Source organism: Castor canadensis, chromosome 7, assembly GCF_047511655.1.
Source record: "Castor canadensis chromosome 7, mCasCan1.hap1v2, whole genome shotgun sequence".
Lineage (NCBI taxonomy): Eukaryota > Metazoa > Chordata > Mammalia > Rodentia > Castoridae > Castor > Castor canadensis.
The window spans coordinates 57,041,329-57,053,491 of NC_133392.1; the positions used below are offsets into that span (position 1 = coordinate 57,041,329).

A 12,163-nucleotide genomic window follows, 5' to 3' on the forward strand; every position below is an offset into this window, starting at 1 on the left:
GATTTGCAATTAGCAGGTAATGCCTGAAGCATCTAACCTTATTCTCACTGATGCAGATGAAGCAAAATTAAAGAAATACTCTTCTGAAAAAAACAAGACAAAATAATGCTGACTTTTGTAAAATAATTTGCAAGTGACTCTGACAGGAATATTTGCATAGAAAGTGGAAAAGGAAGGCTACATCAAAAGAGAACAACATTAGAAATTCTGAGTTGGGAGGAACTATAAAGCTAGAGAAAAGGTTAGATCAAAAAGAATTAACCTAGAAGGTAACACACACGCACAGGAAATTAATGTGAGTCAACTCCCTGTGTAGCTATCCTTATCTCAACCAGCAAAAACACTTGTTCCTTCCTATTATTGCTTATACTCTCTCTACAACAAAATTAGAAATTAAGGCAAAATAGTTTCTGCTGGGTATTGAGGGGGTGGGGAGGAGAGGGAGAGGGCAGAGTGGGTGGTAAGGGAGGGGGTGGGGGCAGGGGGGAGAAATGACCCAAGCCTTGTATGCACATATGAATAATAAAATAATAAAAAAAGAGAGAGAGAAGACAAAAAAAAAAGCTCATTTTATTCCAAACATTAGTTTATACACAGATTATGAAACACACCCAAACTCGTTAATTTCTAGAGTCTCCTAATTTGGGTCTAGTAGTTTTCTTGTTGTCTCCTATATCATTTTGAATGTGTGTTCTGGTCAAGTTTTCTTAAGAACACAGAATCATTAAATTATTACTATTATCAATTAATACTGTGTTTCAGGATGTCGCCACATCTTTCAATTAAAATCTTACCTTAGCTCTTGACAAATGCAGCCATTATCCCAGCTAGGCATTGTAATACTCCCTTCCAGTCCTCCTGCTTATGAATGTACACTGAGAGGTCAGAAGGGATCACTATCAGTAACAATGGCATAAGAACATGAGAATTAGATTGTGGTCCTGACTGCTGATGGATGCCTTTGTGAACTGGGATAAGTCATTAAGAAAACTTGATGTATTTCATTATTTGTAAAATCAATTTGAGATAGTGGTAACATAAATATATTATTTCTAAGGCTCTTTCAAGTTATATTACAACTGGATGTGTTACCCCATAAGCATTTTCAAGGAAATCTAATTCAGTTTGTATCAGTTTGCCTATATGCCAAGAGAATTTCTTACTTTGCTTTATTGGAATGCAATAAAAAAGAAAATAATTCACAGGGTTTTTTGCTTTTAAGGCATGTTCTTTAAATTACTAAGGTCTAATTATTTCCATATGCTTCAAACCTTGCATGAAAAGCCAACAAAAAAAAACACAAGCCACTTGACTGTCAAAATGCTTTCATTCATCTCTTTCCTTTTCCTCCTCCCCCACTCACTCCTCTCCATTTTGTTATTTCTTTCACTTTTTGTTCCATATCATTATTCTCCCCTCTTTCTTTTTCGCTATAAATAGTTTGGTAAATTTTCAAATTAAAATTTTTTTTTCCAGTTTTTAATGCCTACAAATGAATATACGACATTCAGAAAGCTCATTAACTAACCCTCTTAATGCCTTACTGTGGCAAGCACATTAGCCTACTAAGTTATTCCGTATAGTATATAGTTGACAGCTTAAGTTCTGTAGGCCCTAGCGGCTGTTTTGGTCAACAGCTGTGTTACTGCTGTTCCCCTTGATTTCTGCTAAAGCTGAGTTGCAGTCACTTGACAAATTTTCACTCTCACAGATCTTTCCCCTCAACTGCTTAGTTTCATCTGTTTATCCAGCTTTTAAAATTGTGGCCTTGGCATACCTGCCTCAGGGTAAGAATATACAATTAAACACATTCAAGGAAATCCACAAAGCATAGTGGTTGCATAATTAATCAGTTTTAAGTAGTATAAAATGTTTGCTGATCTAAAAACATGGCACTTGGGGAATGGGTAATTTAAATAGTTTAAAGCTATTCAGTATTTGATCTTTATCCTCAGTATTTATTTTTGGGTCTAATGTCCTGTCACAAAGTTTAGTAATTTTCTCACTGGACACTGTGTACTAGATGAATGACTGTCAAAGAATAAGTGGGAGTGACTTCAAGTAACCCAGGTATGTTTTAATCTTCTCAGGTTTTGTTTTATATTCTATTCTTTATTTAGAACATTTGTAAGTCAATGTGGCTACAGAAACTGAATTAAAATAATATGTTTAATTACTTAGCCACTTTGTGTTTTGCTACCATTTTTTGATTAGAAGTTATATATTTGATTTATTTGGAAGAAGATAGTGGTTGGATATCACTTGGATTCAATTCTTTGTGATTGAACAAGAAGCTGAAGTTGAGACAGATTCCGTGCCCCAGACAATGTCTTGGAACTTGGATCTGATAAAATAATGTCTGTGGTATTTCTGTCCACTATCTCAAATCAGTGTTTTAGCTTAGGTTATTTTCTTTTCTAAGCAATGTGGATTGAAGATGTACACATGTTTACTTTGTCCAGTTGCTAAGATGAAACCTGGATAGAGCACTTAAATCTTAATGTAAAGAGAAAACTACTCCTCCTATTAAATCAAAATATGGGGTCCACCATCAAGAAGTTCTTTGACTTACCAGTCATCTGTCTTTAAATGTGATTATATCTTCATTGATCTTTACCCTAGCTCAGAAGAAAAGCTCTTGTTGTCCAAACCTAATCTGTTCTCTTAATCCCATTCCCACTCTCTTTAGACTCTTTTCCATCAGTCGTGGTGTCAATTTTCATTGGCTCATTCTTTCTCACAGTTTTTGCTCTTTACTGAAACATCCCTCAATTAAAGCCACTGTAAAAAATACATTAATAAAAATATTAACTAAAAAAAAGAAGCAGCTTTCAGGAATTCTACCTGCCTGGACCTTTGGAACTTTATGTTTCCATCTCTGCCTGCCTGTCAGTGTCTGTCTGCTTACATTTGTCTCTATCTCCTCTCACTTTCTCATCCCTTTCATCTTCAAATCCCTGGAAAATTTAGTTTATATCACCACCTTTTCCTGTCACTTTATACTCAGTATTCACCTCACAACAGTAGAATACCCACCTTCACCCTATCACTGATACATTGAAGATGGAAGATAGCTTCCAAGCCCAAAACTCAGAAGGCACTATTAAGACTCAGTCAACCTGAATTGTCTACATCACTTTTAGTCATTGACTGCTGCATATTCACTCACTGAAAATAACTTAAGGACTTTATTGTCTTTAAGAGAACATACACTTTAATGATTTTATGATTACAATATGGATGAGTACTGCTGTGATTTTGGTAATCATAGAGGAACATGATAGAAAATGTTAGTTGCCATCTAATATCCATTCTTTCCTTCATGGAAACAAAACTCTTATTACACAGAGGAAAGCAATATGCCCAGATCAAAATACAAACAAACAAAAATATCTACATTTTGCAGTATTCCTCACAGATTTTAAAGCAGAAAGACAAAAGTGACTTTTTCCCTGATTACTGTGTAGCTCCAATAACAGTCCTGTCTCCACAAAAAGACACAAACTCCCAATTTGTTTTAATGGCAGAATTAAATCTTTGCTTCTTTCCCCATTACTTTATGGGGAAAAAAAGATCTTTCTGGATTTGAATCTCAGGTATTTCTTTCTTTTATTAATCTTATCCAACATACATTTACTGGATGGTCTAATTTATATCTCTTTCCTGTTTCTGGTATGTTCTTGAACCCTGTACCCAATTTCTTCTAGACCACCCTGTTTGGATGAATGCATGTATGAAAATGTCACAATGAAATCCCCTATGTTGCATATGAAAATGCTCATAAAAAAGTAGAAACCAGTAAATAAATGAATGAATAAATAAACAAATAAAAATAAAGTGCTAAAAAATACCCCACACTTTACTTCCAAGTACATAGATCTGTTCAGTCCCCTCTCAAACTAAACACTTCAATAACTCTCAATTGTTTCTAAGGTAAAGGTAGAATTTTTTAAATGATGCTTTTTTTTTTTTTTTTGTGGTATTGGAACTTGACCTCAGGGTCTTCACCTTGAGCCACTCCACCAGCCCTATTTTTGTGAAGGAGTTTTTGAGATAGGGTCTTGGTAACTATTTGCCTGGGATGGCTTTGAACCACTATCCTCCTGATTTCTTCCTCTTGAGTATCTAGGATTACAGGTGTGAGCCACTGACACCCAGCCAAAATGCTGCTTTTTGAATATGCCATTCCCTTTATGCTTCTGTTGTTTCCCATCCCATAATTCAACAGTATAAGTGAAAAGGTTTTCAATTATATCTCATGTTTTTCCTATTTTTGTCTTTTTATCTCAATTTTCCCATCTGCCTTAAGTTCTTTTCCTGGCTGTCTCCCATAAGTACATATTTGTTTTCTACATATTAGTCAAGAGCCAAGTTAGGATCAAGCCACTTATCGAGCTTTCTTTTGGCCATCGTGCACATTGGAGGAAATAATACCTCCTCACCTCTTCAAGTGTGTGCCTTTGTGCCTAGCACTACTATATAGTTTATTATGTTATTCTGAGTCATTTTTGCATATTTAGGTATATCTTGTGTTTCTTAATTTTGTAAGCATTTGAGAATTGTAAAGGAGGCACCATCCATTCATCTTTGCAACCTCCAGATATTTTACTATGTTTGGGACAGAGAAGGTCTTCAACCCATAATAATAGATTTGAACTAAATACAATTTGGCTTCCCTATAGGTAAAACAGGCAACTTTAGAATAAGTGCTTATTTGTAGATGTGTAAATGACTGGAAAAGAATTTTAATTTAATGTCATATTAGGAAAATATACTTCAAATATTTTCATATTATTAATTGATTTTTTTATCCTAAACCCTAATAGTCCAGACTCAATGTTTTCTGCCCACTCGTTTCAGGAGTTCATTCCATTCATACCTACTTCTTTTTAATCAGATATATTTGCTAAAAACAATGCTTCATGAACCCCATCTCAGAATGCAAACTTTATTTAGTGAACTTTGAATGATCTATTGTTTTGAATAACAACTTTCTATAATTTTCAATGATTTTCTCTGCCTTAGAATCATGCTTGATACTTTTCAAGATATTTCACAGAAAAATAACTTAGATTAGATCTTCCCAATTTAAAGAATAAATAAAGGAAGAAAAATGACAAGACCTCAGGGTCACAGAGAGATTAAAGCGAGTATACTTTGGCACACATAAATAAAATGTATATTAAAAGCTTCTGGATCTACCTGCAAGCAGATGGCAGTAATGAATGTAAAAAGAGTGTGCTCTTTTTTTGTAGAATTATTCTTTCTAACGGGAAACTGTAGGCAAATTGATTACAAACAGTTTTGGATTTGCAATCTATTCCTCATTTTACATAATGACTCAGCTTTTAAATAATAAATCATGGAGTCTGAATGACTCCTGCCTTATCTATGTGCAAAATATGCAAAGTTCATAAATTTGAATCATCACAATGAACAGGAAGGAAAACATACTCAATTTACATGCTTCAAGGAAGTTATATTTTGAGGGACAATTAACAATAATGTATTTTAACAACTATGTAGAGAATAAAGTTCCACCAAAAATTTTTGAAAGTTTTCCTTCAGACAACGTAAGAGGTAGCATATAATTGGACAAGAAAATTTTTGTGGATTTAGAGCTTATGAAAAATGAGGAGTGTGAGAAATTGGGAAAAGGTGACAGAATGCAAACTTTGGTCTCCAAATAAATAAATATTTTGACCTATTTAAAGTAGTATAATATAAAAATAAAGGCTGAATATCTAATCCAGTCTATAGATATAATAGTTATATATATCACATATGATCCTTGGCTTCGAATGATTTGACTTAAAAGTTTTCAACTTTCAGACAATAGGAAAGCAATACATATTCAGTAAAAGCTGTACTTGAAATTTTGAATTTTGACCTTTACTTGGGATAGCAATATTCACTAGGATACTAGAACCGGGGTTTCCAGTCAGATATGTGATCACAAGGGTAACCAACCACCCAGAGTTTACAATGTGCACTGCTGCCTATGTTTTTGAGATGCAGTTATTTAATAAATTACATGATCTATTCAACATTATTGTAAAGTAAACTTCATGCCACATAATTATACCCAACTATAGACTGACATGTTATGCACATGTTTAAGGTAGACTAGGGTAAGCTATGATGGTTTAGTAGGTTTGATGCATGATATTTTCAACTTAAAATCATTTAATCAGTATGTAATTTCATCATAAATCCTTATATGCACACACAGAAATTGTGTTTACAAACATATAGATTTATGTATGCAAGCATATGTGCATATTTGTATCTACATACATACAGTTTTATATGGCTCTTGTGATTACATTCTCCTTTGAAAAGTAAAATGGCACAAAATTATGCAGAATTTATTTGTGTGTTTTTATAAAATTTTTGTATTAAGGAAATTAATCTTTTTTTTCTCTGACATTTACTAGAGTAGAAAGCTAGAAAGAAGTCCCAACATATAATTTCCAAATTTTTCACTTTTGACTTGTGCTCTTCAGTTCCATTATAGATTCAAACTTGTCTACCAGAAAAGCGAAAACATAGGCCTTTGAAGGAAAAAATCAGCTCTGACAATTATTGGTGTGACCCTAGACGAGCTAATTAATGTCCCTGAAATTCATTGCTTCATATATTAAAGAAAACAAAATGAGCAAATGAATGATCTATGTGCATGCTATTGTGAAGATTGAGATAAAATAGCCACCAGTAGATAGACAATAAGGGTTAACTTTGGTCCTCTGCCTTTGACTAGGATCCCCTCTGCTTTGCCTTTACAATTACATTCACTTCAAGACAGTAATTCATTGAGGGAAAGTTCAATGACAAGACACAGAACCCTTAGATATTGCAAATTTATAAATATATTGGTAAAACTTTTAAAAATGTGTTCTGAGAAATTTGAGCTCCAGAATGTTCATAATGTTTAACTTAAATTTACAATCTTCTTCCATGCCCTTCCTAAAGTCACCGTTAACTATATCCAATATAGATATCAAATATTATTTTATTATGACACCTTATCTACAGCAATGATCTACTGTTATTAAAAGATGAGTAGAAAAAGTTAGATATTATTTCCGCCATGCTAATTTTAAAGCAGCACAAAACTGAAGGCTGCCAAAGAATTTATGCAAGTTCCTCTGAATCTCTAATGTTTCATCATACTTTTCTTCTAAAAGTACATATGGAAATTTAAATTAAAACTCAAGACCTGAATTTCTATGTTGTGAAAGTGAATAAGTAGAAAATGAATACCAATTAATAGCAAGAAAGCAATCATGTTATTAATTTGCAATTCCACATTCATTTATTTTAGAAACATTACAGGATTCAATTCAGAGTTCCATCTGTACACTTTCTGAAGTCTGAAAACTATGCTCTAAATTAACACGCATTTCTCATCCAAGTGGTTTGCAAACCCTGATTTATTCTTTAATCTTTGAAGTAAATAAAAATATGTAGTGTCTGTTCAATATTTTAAAGAAATCTGACAAGAGTTCATGCAAATTTAATTGCATGCATTTTTATACAAACTCTGATTGAGTTTGTCCTAATCTAAAATTATCTAAAAGATTTAGTGGTGTGAGAGGGACATAACTGTTCTGCTTTTAGCATCTTCTACCTGTGGTGGTATAATTGCCGGGCAGTACTTACAGCAGACATGATGAGCTCTCCCCCCAGGTTCTGGATCTCGGCTTTAACTTGACTGCAGATTTTCAGTTGGTGGGAGTAGAATTTAATCTGTTCCAGATAGGCCAGCAAGTCCTGTTTGCATGATGGATCTGGACACTAAATATGCAAAAAAAGATAAAAATGGAAATAGCAAAACAAATAAGGCAGATCAAAGTGAGAAAATACAGCATTACAGATACCATATAAGGCAGCGACTTCCCTGTGAACTCCATTTTACAGATCAAGCCTATGTATATTCTTATAAACCTCTACTATCAGAATATTCCTTTTCAACCTTAATTATTTCAGCATAGGCAACATAAATGTTACAGAAATTTTTGGACATAAGAAGGTCATAAAATAGTTGCCTTTAACTTGTGATGAGGTTCGAAGCCTTCAGATTACATTTTTAAAGAATTGGAAATGTGTCTTGGGCTGTAAAGCACAAGCTCAAAGACCTGCATTAAAATCCCAGTCCCATCGAAAGAAAAAAAGAATAAAGATTACATTTTTCACCTAGAATTACTATTAGCATACTCTTTGGGGTCAATAATTTGAAGTTGTTTGTCTCCTATTATTTTTGTGGAATAAAAAGTAATCTACAATGGAATTCATTCTGCTCTATTACTTTCAGCCTTAAGTTTTCTTTGCTGTTACAGACAAAAGAAATCATTTGTACCTTGGATAACATCTATAATCTAACTGAAGACAAGAAATGGACAATGTACATGTTTCAGAGATGTATTAAATTGCTTTACCAAACAGTCTTCCTAACTGTGTTATGTTTCTATAAGGGACTCCTTCCTGGAAAACAATTTTGAACTTCATTGTTACATGGTAAGTAGCTTGGTTAGAGTTTGTGCTGTTTCTCTTATTCACTGACTACATATCTTTTAAAAATAACCCTTCCAACTTAATTGCATTTATAATAAATTTCCATAAGAGCATGGAAATATAGACAGTGATTTATATAAAAAGATATTCATTGCCACAGGGCTTATAGTAGCCAAGTATGGGAATAACCTAAATGTTCTAAAGTAATGGAAAGACTATGAATGTATATCTATATAATGTAACATTATATTTATTATCTATAGACTGTAACAGTATAACTATATTATCTATACAATGTGACATTATATAATCTATAGAAAATATTTTCAAAGGATGTGGGAAATGGTTTTTGGAAGGTAAAACATCACTATTTAAAAATTTTTATGCTACTTTAAACAAATTCTGTAAAATATGTGAATTTAAAACATGTGGGAAAAGAAATATGTAAACATAATCAAAGGACCCGAGACAATCAATAGTTTTCATTTTCTTTGTATGTTTTACATCATGAAATATATATTATTTCTATAATTATGACATGTTATTTAAAAAGCTTTGATTCTTATGACCTAAACTACAAATTATAAGGCAGGATGAAAGGTCAGAAAACACTTCATTGATTTCTGCATTTGTCCAGGACAGTCATCCTTCAGTATCCACTGGGACTGGTTTCAGGACCTATGTGGATATGGGTTCAGGATCTATGTGGATACCAAAATCCAAGATTGCTCAAGGTTATATGGCAAAGCATTTGCAAATAACCTATACACATCTTCCCTGTACATTTTAAATCATTCCTAGATTACTTATAATACCTAATACAGTGTAAATGTTATGTAAATAAGTGTTACATTATGTTGCCTAGGGAATAATGACAAGAACAAAAAAGTTCAGCACAGTTACAATCATTTCAGGCCTACCTACACAGTACACGTGTTGTTGGTTGAATTGGGAGATGTGGAACTTGTGCACACAGAGGCCAACAGTAATTCATAACTAAGATGGGGTATTATTGGAAGATTTCTGAGATATCTTTTCTCTTTTATATTGTTAGAATTGAGTCTACATAGCAACAGGTTGTGTATACAAATGAGGTCATAAATACTCCAAAGGTCAAAATAACTAATAAAGAAGCAAACGAATAAACTCTTCTGCAACGAATAAACTCTTCTGCAGAAATTCTACCTATCTGCTAGATAAGAATTGGCATATGTGTGGCTAGGCTGACACATGATAGTCAGATAAATAATCAGTGAAAATGATATGAAGACTTGAGCTTAATGGGTTTTTTCAAGTTTCTATAAGGAAATTAAAAATGATCACCAAATCTCTTTAAGATAAATTGTAGCTAATTAAGAGGAAGAAGGGACGAGAGAAAGATAAAGAAAAAGAGATGGTAGAGGAACAACAATCTGTAATTTTCGTGGAGTTCTTATTATGTGTCAGATTCCAGGTTAAATGATTTAAGTGTATCATCTCACTCAACTGTCAAACCTCTGAAATGTAGGTAATTTCCCCACTTTACAGATGAGAAATTACCTATAATGAAGGGAAGCAAGTTATATCATCACTTTACCTTAGCAGGAAGTGACTCTCTTTTTGGAGGTATTGGGATTTGAGTACAAGATCTTGCACTTACTAGGCAGGAGCTATAGCACTTGAGCTCCAGCCCCAGCCCTGGAAAAGAATCTTTATTATTAAGTATTTCTCTGGGTGAGGTGCTATACCTTTCACATGAATAAAGCTTAGTATTGATATTGTGCAATTTTCAAAGTAAGTCTAAGAAATAGTAAATGGTTTGAATTTATTATTTTTTTCATTCACACGAATGTACAATTATGTCCACATTATAACATTCATTCCAAATGCAGTTTTTTCTGCACAAGAAATTTTCTTATCTATTCTCTGTTCTTATGGATGGCCTCAGTGATAGTCCCTGACACATACTGTGTTTTATCTATCACATGGTTTTATAGATACTTTGCCTATATAGTTCTTTTAGAAATCACTTAATTACATGAGGTAGGTTCTATCATTACAATTTAACAAAGGAGGAAATCAAGGTACAGAGAGCTTAATTAATTTACCAATTATTAGTTGGTAGAGCTTATATTCTAACAGGATTTGTCTCCACTTCCTTACCCTTGTGGTCTACAAATGATGTCAGTCAGTTATATCTCATATAGTACAAAGAAAATGCCACTCCAACTGTAAATTGGTTTTGTAAATTGACTCTCTCACTTAAAGAGTCTAAGATTGATTAGTGTGGACTTATTCCTTAAAGACTGGCATTATTGGGGCAGGACATAGTGTCACATGCCTATAGTCTCAGCTACATGGAAGCAGAGATTGGGAGAATCACAGTTCAAGGCCATCCAGAAAAAAAAAACTATGTGGGAGGTGTAGATAAGAGGATCTTGGCATGATGTTGGCTGTAGCAAAAAGCACAAGACACTCTGTGAAAAATAACTAAAGCAAAAAGGGCCTGAGCAGTTGCTCAAATGGTAGAGCTTGTGCCTAGCAAGTGTAAGGCCCCGAGTTCAAACCCCAGTACCACATACACACACATACTCACACACATGCAAACACACATACACACATTATATAACTCTTGAAAAAATTTACATTGTATACCAAAAATTAAATGCTTGACAATAAGCCATGCTGCAACCAGCCAAGTTTAAAGAAAATATGAAGTCTTTCTCAAGAGACACTATAAAGGCTTTGAGAAGAGTCTACATTTCTACTAAGGAAAAGATGAGTCAGAGGAGCATAGAGTTTGAAATTTAACTTTTAAAGTTAAATTTGTTTGATCCAAATTCACCATTTGTGTAACTGTTGAGAATCTTGGTTATACCAAATGATGGCAGCCAATCAGTTTTACTGAACTGAAGAATAGAAAAACATACTAATTGGTAAATTTCCATGCTTCAAAAGTTGTTAAAGTCCTTTTCCTCATTGACATTTGGAAAGTCTTTCTGAGATTTTTTAAAAATAACATGCAATATTTGTATATATCTATGGGGTATATATTTATTTGATATACATATACAATAAATAATGATTGAATCATGGTAATTAGCATTCCATCTTTTCAAACACTATCATTTCTATGTATTGATCTGGGTTCAGCTCTTAAGCAGAAGCAGAAGAATGACTCACTCTCTGTGTAAGAATGTTCCTTTGCTCATTTTGTAATTGATCATTCTGATCCTTCCAGTGGCCATTTGTACTTTTCCTTTGGAAAAGTGCCTATCTAGGTTCTTTGCCCATTTTTAAATGGTTATTTGGTTTGTCGTTTGGGATATTTTGCTATTGAGTTGTGTGAGTTCCTTATGTATTTTGATATTAACACTTTTTCAGATATTTGGTTGACAAAACTGTTTCCCAATATGCAGTCTAACTTTTCATTTTTTATTGTTACATTGTATACCTTAACTATATCTAATTTGTATAGACAAAAATTTTAAATCAAATACTATTTTTCAAACTTTTTATATTTTTACATGTGGTGGAAAAACTGCTGTCTAGACTTGTAGAATATTCACATTCTCAACTTTACTTTTCCCACATACAAAAGCTTATACTTTCTCTTCAGCAAAATTAGAGATAAGGGCAGAAAAAATTCTGTCTGGAAGTGAGGGGGCTG

At 33.2% G+C, this 12,163-nt stretch overlaps 1 protein-coding gene across 4 annotated transcripts in view; it reads right to left on the reverse strand.

Moving 5' to 3' along the window:
• Ctnna3 (catenin alpha 3) overlaps positions 1–12,163 on the reverse strand; it is a 1,740,232-nt gene that overhangs the window by 43,846 nt on the left and 1,684,223 nt on the right. For all 4 annotated transcript variants that reach the window (XM_074078977.1, XM_074078976.1, XM_074078978.1 and 1 more), the window contains one exon: positions 7,663–7,797. In XM_074078977.1, coding sequence (XP_073935078.1) covers positions 7,663–7,797 — 135 coding nt within the window. The remainder of the gene's footprint in view (positions 1–7,662; positions 7,798–12,163) is intronic.